The 13,346-nt window shown below is 40.6% G+C and overlaps 1 protein-coding gene and 1 long non-coding RNA gene across 6 annotated transcripts in view; one reads left to right on the forward strand and one right to left on the reverse strand.

Moving 5' to 3' along the window:
- The window catches only part of LOC150057838 (uncharacterized), a 28,508-nt gene that overhangs the window by 6,556 nt on the left and 8,606 nt on the right, over positions 1 to 13,346 (reverse strand). The window lies entirely within an intron of this gene.
- Ildr2 (immunoglobulin like domain containing receptor 2) overlaps positions 1 to 13,346 on the forward strand; it is a 58,235-nt gene that overhangs the window by 5,653 nt on the left and 39,236 nt on the right. For 4 of the 5 annotated variants that reach the window (XM_090340536.1, XM_090340539.1, XM_090340538.1 and 1 more), the window contains exons 2-3: positions 10,402 to 10,734; positions 11,630 to 11,749. In XM_090340536.1, the coding sequence (XP_090196662.1) occupies positions 10,402 to 10,734; positions 11,630 to 11,749 (453 nt within the window). Of the gene's footprint in view, positions 1 to 1,853; positions 1,904 to 10,401; positions 10,735 to 11,629; positions 11,750 to 13,346 lie in introns of those variants that run through there. The other variant, XM_090340537.1, reaches the window with a different exon arrangement.

The following is a 13,346-nucleotide window of genomic DNA, read 5'->3' on the forward strand; positions in this document are numbered from 1 at the left end:
AAATAAAATTCCTGTCACAGTGTTTGATACACAGAAGTTTCCTTAATATGAGTCCAAATTAGGCATGTTGGTTAGCGTTTTCATGCCATGTCAAGCAAGCCCCAAATCTCAATAGCTTATTATTAAAGAATATACTTAGCTTTGCTTATGGATTTGTTTGCTTCTTTGGTGCCATTCCTGGGGCTTGAACTCAGGACTGGGTACTGTGCCTGAGTTTCTTTGCTCAAGGCTAACATTCTACCACTTGAGCCACCACTCCACTTCTAGATTTTTGGTAGTTAATTGAAGACAAGCATCTTACAGATTTCCTGCCTGGGCTGGCTCGGAACCCCAGCCCACAGATTTTATCTTCCTGAGTAGCTAGAATTTCAGGTGTGAGCTAGAGGGGCCTGACTCTTGCCTGTGTTTTCTGAGACCTGTACTCAGCTACAGGTATGGACTAGGCTAGGTTTGATGGATTTGGCTCAGTACTAATAGTCTTTCTATTCCCAGACCCAGAATAGAAGAGCAGCCCCTATCTGGATATATTGTTCTATAGTGGAGGGAAAATGCTGGGAGGAGGGTGTTGGGATTGATACAGAAACAAAGCATACAAGTATCTTAAAAGCTGCTGTTTGTACACCTCTTACAGCATATCTACTCATCTACTTAGTGCATGGTCTGTCAAGTGGTGAGTACAGGCTGTCTACACAGCCCAAGGTAAGGGTAAGGAGGGAAGAAACAATACAGTCTGCAAACTAGGTTGTTATTCAACATCTGTGATCAAGTTCTTACCATGTATCAAAGATTCTTTAGAAACCTGCAGAAGAGGGTTTATTATCAAAGGTGGAGACAGATGACTGAATAGGAAAGTCTTAGGCAATGGGACATCATTCTGTGTGGGGTCCTGTGTGATTATAATAAGAGCAAGAAGAAGCTTCTAGAAGTAGTGACAGCTAAGCAAGTCCTAAAAGATAAAAAAAAGTTCACAAGAAGAGTGAAACAAAGAAGAGAATCTACAGAGGCAATAGAGTATACAAATGCCAAGAATCAAGCAAGGGCACAATGGCTTCTGAAAACTACATATAATTAAGTATAGTTGAAACATTCATGCTGCAGAAGAAAAGCAGAGAGATTCATGTGGTCCTGAAGTCCACAGGGGGTCTTAAAGGAGTCAAAGATACTGCCATGATCATGTATATAATTTAGATGTATCATTTGGACCCAGTGCAGAGAGGGGCTTAGATATAGGCAGCAATTGTGATAGAAACCAAAAAGAGACCTTTTCTTTCAGAAAGCAAAGCATGATGCTCCAAGTAGGAGACTCTTGGAGAAAACGAGACATAATAAGACTCCGAGTCTACATAGTGGGTGCTACAGGGTTGAGTGGGCCTGAGAGAAGTAGACATATTGACTAGGGGGTGTGGGAGGGAAATAGGAGTGGTTTGGTTAAGAAGTATCAAAGATACGTCCACATTTCTGACTTGGGATATCTGGGGATACCATTAATGGACATGAATTAATATAAGAGAAGAAACATGTAAGAAAGGACTATGAAGGCCCTCCTCTTCTCTCCCCTCCTTTTCCTTCTCCTTCCCCCTCTTCTTCCTTTGTCCCTTTTCCCCTCCCCTTCTTCCTTCCCTCCTGTTCTTCCTTCTTTCCATCTTCTCTCCTTTCATTTATCCTGCCTTTTCTATGGAAAAGGAGATCCACCTTGGATCCACCTCTTTCCCTTCCTGTCCTTTCTCTTTATTTTTATTAAAGGAATAGCTTCTATATTTAAGAGACCCTAAAGTATAACTCACATGAAATAATTTCTCCTATAACAGTTCAGATTTGTGGGGTTATGTCTGTCCTTCCCACAGGTGGCTTCCCATTCTGCTGCAGTCATAGGCATTTCTTAGCAGGAGGAACAAGGCGCAAGGTAATTGATTTTCGCTTTATCCTAAGCCCAGTCATGTGGCCACAGTTAGCTGCAAGAAAAGCCAGAAAATGTAGTCCTTGGCTGGCTTGTCTATCCACATTAATACCTGGGCTGTTCTATTACTGAAAGGGACAAGGAGATGGTTGTTTCTCCATCTTTAGCAGAGTAAATTTGAAGTAGTTGCATAACATCCAGATGGAGAATAAAGTTTTGCATTTGATTCCTTTTAGCTCGGGATATCTAGCTCTTATCAGAAGATCTAGACAAGAAATACAGACAAGTTGATAAAAGTGACAGGAATTTTCTCATAGGTCCATCCCAGAAATCTGATCAACCTGAATGAACCTGGACAATACAAAGTACTTCTGCACTGCAGGATAAAGACTGACCTCTTTTTAGCACTGCTTTGGTTTCACTGGGGCAGCATGTAAGCCAGCTAGACATCACCCATGAGTTCATTTCAGATCTGTAGAAGACGCAAATCAGATGGAAAGAAAATATGTTTCTGCCTTTTATCTATACAGTGGTGGAAAATAAAGCAAGGCTCAGCTGGGCACAGAAAATCTCTTGATATGTGACCAGCTCCATGTGCACTAGCACCAGAGTCATTGGCAGCAAGTAATAACTAGGCCATGAACAAAGCCACCTGGGCTAGGGCCATACTGTACCGCTGTTTACCAAAGCCATATGGGAAAGAGGGAAGGAACCCTTGTGGGGGCATACCTGCAAGAATGCCACCATGTTTTTCTTAAAATGAGCTGTCTTCCTAACATAGAGATCAAGGAATCTGGAACTGTGGTTAAAAACAAGAGAAAATGGATTCCAGCTAATTTAAGCAGGAAACGAATGTCTTAGAAGATGATTAATTCACAGAACCTAGAGTAAAGCTGAAGAACAAGGCTCAGAAAATGGGTAGATACCATGCAGTGGCCCTTAGTCTTAATAAAACCCTTAAGTAAAACTCAAGTTTATCAAGAAGAGGAATGGTTCTGTTTCTGGAATTAAGAAGCATTCCAGGTGCATTTTCTTAGTCATTAAATCCACCTAGGTCAGAATTTCCCCAAAAGCCTTGTTCTAGTCTTGACAATGCTGCTATGGTATGCACAGCCTTTCTTCCTTTTTTGGACTTTGGACCACTTTTGGTGAAGTATATATACCTTCTGTTCATCAGCACTCAGAATAACCTGCCTATTAGTTGTCTCTAAAAAGGTCCTAGGATGTTGTGATATGTTCATATATCACAAAACAGTGAATTCCTTGAAGACTAACTCAAAGTCAGGACAAGAACATTCGTATTGTCATATTGAATAAAGAACTATCTTAGTAGTCTAAGTGCCAAGATATGGGGAATCTGTTAGTTTTCAGATCCTACCTTTGGGATTAGAAGAGTTAAGGGATGAGAGAGCTTTAAAGAAAAATTCTGAAACACGCCAGTTTGATAATTTTCCATGACCTTTAGCAACAGTCTTTGTTTCTCTAAAATGGGGCTGTGCTTATCTAGCTCAAAGATGTTGGCAGAAATAGCTTACAACTAGTGGGGGAAAGGAACTTGCTTTGAAAGAAATGAAAGTGCTAAAATAAGAACTGCTTTGCCTTAGAGTCTGCTTTTGTTATTCTCACAAGAACGTAGTTCGTCACATGTAGAATCCTTTTCTGTACATGAGAGTTGGGGCAGGACCTTGTTTTGCCACATGCAGGGAGGCATTGTCTGTACTTGGAGCAGATCTCCTCTACCCCTCTGATGGGAACGTACTACTGGAGAGGGGGGCTGAGGGAGGGGGCTGCTGCTCTGAGCTGACCACTTGTCATCCCACCTTCCTTAGTTGCTGTTCAGAATCCATTATCTGCACTACAGTCCACCTGCTAAGAAAAACACCTCAGACTTACAGATTCATGTGTTCATTTGTTCAGCTCACATTTTTTGAGCTTTCTCTGTATTCACTGGCTTTGCTGTGTACAGGTTCACTTACTCCTGATAGTGTTTTGAAATATACTTTTGGTTGAGTTAAGGAAGATAGTCAAAGGCAGATTTTGGGGAGAGTAGGTTATGTGCATGCAAGAGTGCACACACACACACGCACACACACACACACATTCACATACACAGTCTTATAATGTCTGCAGACGAACGATGCCACCTATGCCATTGTAGTGCATATAGTGCATTCCTGTACTAAGGAATTCTTAAATTTTTGTTTTTGTTTGTTCAGGAGATCTGAGTTTTACAAATGTGACATGCACAACGGAACCCTGCCCTTTATTTCAGAATTCTATTTTTGTCTTTTGCTCCTTTTCCTAAGTTGGCCTTCTTTAATTTTCCAGAGTCCCTGCTTTAACTGGGTAGATGAAGCATAGATTCTTTCTGCATTTCTCCCTCTCCCTCCCCCTCTCTTTCTGTCTTTTTAATAGGTTCAAGACTCAATTTCTCTAAAGTGTAATCAGTGCCAGGACTTAGAGTGCCTGCTCTACTGTTATGCTAGCAGTGCCTTTCCTCCTGTATCCTTTCGGTGTTTTTCATTAGCTTCAGGAACTCCTTCAGTTACATGCTCTTACATTTAGCAGGGGAAGGAAAATAGATGTATGACATACTTACAGTCAGAAATGGGCAAGATTTCACTGTGGCTGTAGTATGCATACAGCCACTCATGGAAAAGGCCTCACATGCTATGTCAAAGCATTTGGACTTTATCCTGAAGAGAGTAGACATTCAGCCTTAAAGCAAGAAACTTATGGGATTAGATAATACTCTAGGAAAAAAAAAACATGGAGACTGGATTGGACTGGAAGTAAGGAGACCATTTAGAAGGCTACTGGAAGCCTAAATGGTAGTGAAGACCTGGATAAATTGATGGTTAAAAGCTTTTGGCCAGTCAGCCTAGATTTGAGCTTGACTGACATCTGCTACCCTGAGATGTCACATAGGATAGATACTTTCTTTGAGCATCATTTCTTCATCTATAAAATGGATAATGATACCTATTTTGTGGGAGTTTTGAGGAGATTTTTTTTGCCAGCCCTGGGGCTTGAACTCAGGGCCTGACCACTGTCCTTGGGCTTTCTCAAGGCTAGTGCTCTACCACTTGAGACTCAGCACCACTTCCAGCTTTTTCTGTGTATATGGTACTGAGGAATTGAACCCTGGTCTTTGTGCATGCTAGGCAAGCACTTTTCGCACTAGGCCAAACACCCAGCCCCTTGAGGGAATTCTTTATGATGAGAAGTGCTTGGCACAGTCTGACACATAGTGATTTACAACCATTTCTTGTAAGAGGAAACACACTTGATTTAAAGGGGAGGGTGTGAGAATAGGATTGAGCCCGAAAGATATTTAGACTTAGTGACATACTGAATGTGGTCAAGAACAGAGAGGAAATCTAGGTTAGGAGTTCTGTCTAGGGCAAGAGAAGGGGATAAAAGCAAGAGAGGATAGGAAAGCTGAGCTCATAAGCAAGGATTGAGGTAGGAAAAAAAAGGAGATGATGAATGAGGTTCAGATGTGTTACACTTGAAGTATTAAATGTGCAGAGGAGGCTTAAGAACTGAGAGTCTGAGAAAAGTTGTAATTGAAACAATGATGAATAAGATTTCTTAGGTAAACACAACATACAGGCTGAAAAATTTTAATATACCTATCTGGTATTCAAAAGTATAGTTACATATTCCTAATAATTTGTATCGCTTTCAGAATAAAAAGTACTAGGTTGGCCAGGTACCAGTGGTCCATGCCTGTAATCCTAACTACTCAGGAGGCTGAGATCTAGAGAACTGAACTTTGAAGCCAGCCCTGGCAAAAAGAGACTATAAGACTCCATCTGTAATTAATTAGCAAAATTCCAGGCTAGAGAAGTAGTTCAAGTGGTAGAGCATCAGCCTTGAGCAAGTAAGCCAAGTGAGAGTGTGAGGCATTGAATTCAAGCCCCCAAACTGGCAGAAAAGAAAAGCACTAGATTTCTGGCATGTGGTAACTTGCAGAATGGAAAAACAAGAATTAAAATAACTCCGAGGAGGTAGGACCCAGTTCAGGATAATTAACCTCTCTTAATAATGGAGCTCAGGGGAAGGTATCCCCAAATCAAACCTCAGTGTCCATGGGATAGTGACAATCCCTGTTCCCACCCCAATTAGCTGTCGCCCTATGAGTAGGGCTCAAGCACTCTGAGAGGTGTTTTTTTGTTTTGTTTTTTGTTTGTTTTTTTGCTTGTTCTGGGCCTTGAACTCAGGGCGTTGCTACTGTCCTTAGGTTCTTGGGCTCTCTCAAGGCTAGAGCTCTACTACTTAAGCCACAGCACCATTTCTGGCTTTTTTCTATGTATGTGGTACCAAGGAATCAAACCTGGGTCTTCGTGCATGTTACACAAGCACTCTCCCAGTAGGCCAAACTCCTGGCCCCATGAGAAGTGTTTTTTGAAGTTGTGTGAAGAGCAGTATCCCTGCTTCAGATATGGATGAGCCGTGCCTGAGGAGTATAGGAAATACCCAGCTCTGGGAGAAAGGGCTGGTACAAGGGCCTCAAAAGAGAAGGCTAGAGTTCAGGGCAAGGCTTCAGTCCCAACAGAGCAAGTAGATTACAAATCACTGAAAATAGTCTTATATAAGGCAAAGGGTAAGGGAAAAATGCTGCTCATGGGTACCAGCCATTCAACCAGGCTCTAGGATAAGGGCGTGGAGAGGAATGCTACCTTACATTTTCCTTTGAGAATGGTGTTCTGATAAGCATGATCAGGATAGGTTGAAAAATGTATGGAAAAGAGAAAGGAGTGAACATTTCCAATTGTAAATCTTCACTCTTGTAACAATAAAACGATATTTACTTCAAATTCCTGGTCCCCACCTCTCCAGCTATCCAGCTCTGTCCATAGCATAGAGCGCATGCACACACAGCACACACATACATATACACATGGCTACACTCTTCTGAACTACCAGGAAGCACATGAGCAATGTGCAGTGCTTAGCATACCTAGACACTGTCACTGTTTTCTTCCTCCACTGTCACTGTTGGACTCCTAAGGACATATGGTATAGTTGCTGCCCATTCTCCCCTGTTCACACTTACCATCTCATACCTGGATCTCTGTGCTTGCTTACCTCTGGGTCCTTAGCATTAGAAAAGTCAGCAAACTGTTTAGACAACTGCAACAATAACAATAATAACTTCATTTCTTGAGTACTTGATAGATAGATACTTAGTTGTATCCTAAATATTTGAGATAATATCACTTATCCATCAAACAACTCAGTAAGGCAGTTACTGTTATGCTGGATTTGCTCCTGTGGAAACTGAAAGTCAAAAGTTGAGCAATTTGCTAGAGACCATATAGCTAGGAAGTGGTAGAATCTGCATTTTAATTTAGTACTAACTCCAAAATTGGTGCTGTGCAAAGGCAAATGTTTCTGAGAACTTATTCTGTGTATGTCATGGAAGAAGCTGAGCATTGACTGACCCCTGTTAATAATTGATTAGGTAGGTCCAATGGCTTGTTGGCCCAAATGGGTAATCTCATTAACAAAAACTAGAGCTGAAGAGTGGTGGTTCTTGATAAAAATCAAATGAGAAAAACCCCAAACTTAACTTGTTCTCTCAAAAATAGATGAATAATTAGCTGGGCATGGTGGCTCTCGCCTGTAATCCTAGCTACTCAGGAGGCTGACATCTGAGGATCTAGGTTCAAAGCCAGCCTGTGCACAAAAGGACCTGAGACTCTTATCTCCAATTAGCCTCTAGAAAATGGAGAGTGGGGATTGGCTCAAGGGTAGGGTGGTAGCCTTGAGCCAAAGAGCTCAGGGACAGCACCCAGGCCAAGTTCAAGCCCCATGACCCACCAAAATCAATCAATCAATCAATCGAGCCTCCACAGCACTTTTGTGTAGCACTTATCACCCTAGCTGATTTTAGTTTAGTTTTCTAGATAGGCCAGAAACTATGATTTCTCAAGTAGAACCTCAGTTGGGAACAAAACAGAAAGCTAGTGTGGTCAAGCACCCAGCACTCTGGGAACGGGGCCTATGTTTGGCTATCCAACTTCAACCACTGCTAACTGAGGTCACTTCACTTCTCTGTCCCATTTTTTTTGTCTCCTGAAAAATAGGAGAGGGAATAAGGGTTTGAAAAATAGATGCGCTATCACAAGGAAAAACTATAAAGAAATTTACTTTCCTAATTTAGTTATGTAACTTAGGGAGAATGGAATTAGCCATGTAAATATGTGGGCAAGGGTGAAGAGGAACATGGAAACTGAGCTTTTACATGGAATTATTTTCCCATCCATGGGATGATCTGCATAAATATGCCTTGTAATGGGGGGTGGTGGTCAAACTTATAATGGGAGGAGGCATTGTCATTGTATTTTAGGAGCATCAGAGTTGCAAGGGGATAGATAGGAAAGGTGTGGGGGGAGTAGTATTTGCATTTAAGATACACTCTTCACCTATCTCAGCACTCTTGTTTTGAGTCTTACTCTCTGAAGGCCCAATGAGATAACACAGGTTAATGGTAACACTCATAGGTGAGGAAAATGAGTCTCAGGCTGTTGGAAAGACTTCTTAAGGCCTCACCACTAGAATGTGCCAGATGATATTCAAAGCCCTGCCTACTTGGTGCCAATGCTATTTTACTATACTATGCTATCTATGACTCATCAACCAGTTTCCTCTGCAGAGTCCTAGAAATTCTCATATTAACAGTCATTCATTCTCCTGTCCATGTATATATTTATTCATAGGTAGCTATTGAGCACTTGGTAGGTCTAAAGCATTCTCAAATACTATCACTGTGTTCACTTCCAAATTCCATATAGACATCGGATACCTTTGTCTCCTAATAGGAATTAGAATCTGTTTTTTCACGGCACTGCTCTGGAAATCAGGAAGTAAGTGTGCAATTATGCCATCTTTCCCTAGTCATGGGTGCTTCATCAAGAGTCTTTACTAAGTAAGCATATTTAAGCTGCAAGGGTCAGTTTACCTTGCAGATGTTGTTGGGGACCTAAGGTAGGATGCATTCAATGGAAAATAATCCTTTCTCACCCCACTCAGGTCTGTTTCAGTTCTAATATAGAACCCTCAGCCCAAGCTACTTGAAAGAACGCCTCCAACTTATCTTCATATTCCTTTCCCCCCCCCCCGCTTCTCATCATAATTCTATTTCTGCTTCTAACACAAGTTTCTAAGGTAGAAATGCTTGATTCTCTTATTCAACTGAGGAAGTTACATGCGCATGGCTTGTAATTTCTAGATCTTACAATTGAGCTCAAACATGCCCCTTTTCTCTCAAACTCCCTTGGTCTCTCACAGAAACTTCCCTCTTTTTTGGTCACCCAGGTCGGATATTTTTACTACTTGAATTTTTGATCTGATTTTTAGACTTCTTTTTCTTCTTTTGATTACCCTTCAAAGCTTCTGAACGTAGTCTTCTGCTCTTGATCTCAAATCCTAAATTTCTGACAAAGACTTCTTTTCTCCTTTATCTCTGGCCCATTTGCTTGGTCATCAGTTAGAAGGGAAGTCACTTCCTCTTGAAGTCATACTTCCTGGCTTCATTTATTATGTAGCAAATATTTGTAGAGTATTCATGAGTTTTATAAGACAGGGCAGGCAAATATGTACTTTACCTAAAAATGCATGAAAATAAGTACTTGCAAAATGATGCTAATGTCTACAACAAAATGCATAGCATACTGTGGGCACAAAGGAGGAAACGAACTGATTGGTGAAAGATAGCTTTATATATTAAAAAAAAACTTTTGAACTGGGATTTGAAAGACAGAAAAGAGTTTCCAAATGAAGTAAGAAAAAGTATTTCAGAAATAGGGAATGTCATATACAAAGACCTAGTTGTTTGATGCACTCACTGTGTGGTATTCAAATAGTAGCACTCAAGATGGTAAGGCTTGTGGTAAAGATTAGATAATGGAGTATTTGGATGCCTTGTCCATGTGGTGCTGGGTTGTATCCTGAAGAACATGGAGGAATAGGAAAGGCTTTAAAGGAAGAGCTGTCACAGATTTTTAAAAAGATTATCTAAACTATAAAAAAGAGAATGAACTACATGCTGAAAGACAAGAGATTCTTGTAATATAAGCAACAAAGGAGGGCCTAAATGAAAGCAATGGCAGTATGATGGAACTGGAGACTTGGTTTAAGTGGGAGAGCATTAGCCATTGGTGGAGAAAACCAAGCAAGAAATATTAGAGCCAAGCCCTAGTACGAGGGAAAGAGAGAAAGAAAGGAAAAAGGGGAGGGAGAGAGAGAAATATATATTTATATTTATATTATATATTATATGTATATGGAGAGAGAGAGTAAGTTACATTGTGGTAGTAAGAGATCAAGTTGACTCAGCAAATGATTGGATATGGGGAATGAGGTAAGTTTCTGAACAAGGTGGCCAGATGAACACTGATGACACAGGCTGAATGGACAAGGTCAGGGAGGAATAGGCGAGGGAAGTGAGGTTCATGTTAAGGACATTGCTTGATTATGTTCGTTCTGTTCTGCAGTAATGGTTGAAGGACTTCAGGTCACTGTGCCTGACAAGAAGAAGGTGGCCATGCTCTTCCAGCCCACTGTGCTTCGTTGCCACTTTTCTACATCCTCCCATCAACCTGCTGTCATACAGTGGAAGTTCAAATCCTACTGCCAGGATCGCATGGGGGAATCCTTGGGCATGCCTTCTCTCCGGACCCAGTCTCTCAGCAAGAGGAACCTGGAATGGGACCCCTACTTGGACTGTTTAGACAGCAGGAGAACTGTTCGAGTGGTAGCTTCAAAACAGGGCTCAACTGTTACCCTGGGGGATTTCTACAGGGGCAGAGAGATCACGATTGTTCATGGTACTAATGATCTTGTTTTTGAATCTATAGGGACAGGCGGGTGGTTAGTTCCATTCTTCCCAGATAAAGATGTCAGCTTCTTAGCCCATCTTTTGTAGCACTTCAATAAGTGGTTATGGGAAATGGGAGCATTAAGATACCTAGTTCATTGCTTTGATTGCAATGGTGGAAGGAGGAAGGTAGGCAGTGTAATATCTAAAGAAAACAGAAGAGCCCCAAAATAGTCCTTCCCAAGCCTGACCTTCAGTCTCAGAGATTGTTTTCAGAATGGAATTGAAATGATTTCTTATGAAAGAACTTTGGTCAAATTTCCCTACATCTTGATATCACCTTTATGGTTTTTCTCAAACCCGAAAAGCAGACTTTCCTAAGAAATTCCTCTGCTGGGAGAAAGATGGTGTACATACAAATTACAGAGCCAGGTAGATTGATGGCTTGAGCCCTAGGAATGTTGTACCAGTTCTACACTCTTTCCTATTTCCTAAAGTTTTAGGTAAGGAAAGGTAAGTGTCTTATATGACGTACCTGATTATTCAAATTTTGAAGTATTCCCATGAAATCAGCTTATTTTCAGGCACCCAGAAGTAATTTGGGATTTACCTGGCTTTCTGGATTGATTTATCTGTTCTGATTCAGAGTTATCTTCTATTTGTAAAACTGGACCAGAACTAGACTTATGGCTGTGGTCTAATTGTCTTGCCTGAGGAATGCTGGTTTTGTTACTCTTTTGAGGTGTTGTTTGCAGCAAAGCAAACATCTGTCAACTACCATCCAGGTAAAGAAAGAACACTGTAAACAGCCCCAGAAAGGCTGCCTGCTTTTAGTCCCCATTGTCTAGTGCTTTCCTTTCAGAGGACACAGTTTTAGGACTGGGTCCTTCTTTTTATGATAACAGATGCAGATCTTCAGATTGGAAAACTCATGTGGGGAGACAGTGGACTGTATTACTGTATCATCACCACCCCTGATGACCTGGAGGGCAAAAATGAGGACTCTGTGGAATTGCTGGTGTTGGGTAAGTGAAAATCAGAGGCAAAGGTTTCATTTTGGCCTGCTTGCACTGCATCCTTCTGCTCATATCTCTCCTCCCTGCACATACGGCAGATCACATACCATCTGTCCATGGTGCAGACAAAATTTCGTTTAAGAGCATGCTCTTTGTGAGTAGTACCTATATTTATTGTCTTGCTTCTTGAAGGCTAGGACCTCCTTTTGAATATTGTCTCAGATTTTTTTTTTCTGCTTTCTTCTCCTTTCCACATTCACCATTAACCCTGATGCTAATTGTTTAGAGAAAATGTCAGAGGCCTTTGAAGTAGGGAGAGTCTTAAGAGAGAGGTAAGACTTCATTGGTATGTAAGCATCTCTAGAGACCTCAGGAATCTTTCCCATTCAATTACCCCAACTTAGGACAAGCTATATAGACAAGATGGGTGTACACTGGAGAGTCCAGTAACAAAAGGCACCCAATGAAAAGAGCTATTTAGGAGAAGTGCTAGCGTTTAATTGGAAGTGTCTGAGTTCTTCTCAAAACAAAGATATCTACTCCTTATTAATATTAATTTTTTCATAAGAGAAAACTTCTTAGCCTTGACTGCTTTTCCTCTTTGTGTATTAGAGGAGTGTTAGGAACAAATGACCTTCTTGTATGTGAATGACAATCGAGTGCATACTTTGTTCTACATAAGTGTTGATGGAATTAAAAAATTATAATAAAATAAACTGAATTGTAGGAGAAAAAGTGGCTAAGAATGTATAATTCATTTTTCAAAGAAAATTACATTTTCCTGTAGCTTCCAAAAAAACTGATGACAGTAATTTGGAAAACATATAAGAGTAATTAGTTTTAGAAGCAGTGTTGAAGATCAATTTTTATACTTTGCGAGAAACTGAATTCATATAGATAAAATCATATTTTCTATTTAGCATTTTTAGTTTTAGTGTTTGTTGTGACTTTGGCAAAATAAAATTTCTGACAAGTTTGGCTTATATTTTATAAATTGAACTAAGCTACTGTTGAACTACCTTAATAGAAAGTTGACATAAATCAAGCATAGTTTTTGGATCTTGGGATCTACAGAAGTGTGGAAATAGGACAGATATTCAAAAGGAAATAGGAAAGTAAAAGGCTTGTATTGACATTGTAAACTAATGTAGGAGGGTTACATTTCAGATCTGCTCCAACTCTGTAAATCAGAGGAATTCAAAAAGATAAATTTTTGCTTAATCGCCCAACTCTAATAGCCAAGTGTGCAGGAACAAGTGGCTCATTGAGCCTGCAATTAGCTAATTGTGAACACAGCCATTTGGCTGGGGTAACCATTTGCAGAAAAGTAATTGTTCAGGAAAAGGAGGTTAGGTAAAAAAAAAAATAATCACTAAATAATTTGGTCCCAGGGCCGGGAGTTTAGCCTAGTGTTAGAGTGCCTGCCTAGCATGCACGAAGACCTGGGTTCAATTCCTTGGTCCCACATACATAGGAAAAAAAAAAGCCAGAAATGGTGTTGTGGCTCGAGTGGTAGAGATCTAGCCTTGAGAAATCCCAAGGAAAGTGCCCAGGCCCTGAGTTCAAGGCCCAGGACTGGCAAAAATTTTTTTAAAAATAATTTGAT

Source organism: Megascapheus bottae, chromosome 10 (assembly GCF_031878675.1).
Source record: "Megascapheus bottae isolate mThoBot1 chromosome 10, mThoBot2.hap1, whole genome shotgun sequence".
Lineage (NCBI taxonomy): Eukaryota > Metazoa > Chordata > Mammalia > Rodentia > Geomyidae > Megascapheus > Megascapheus bottae.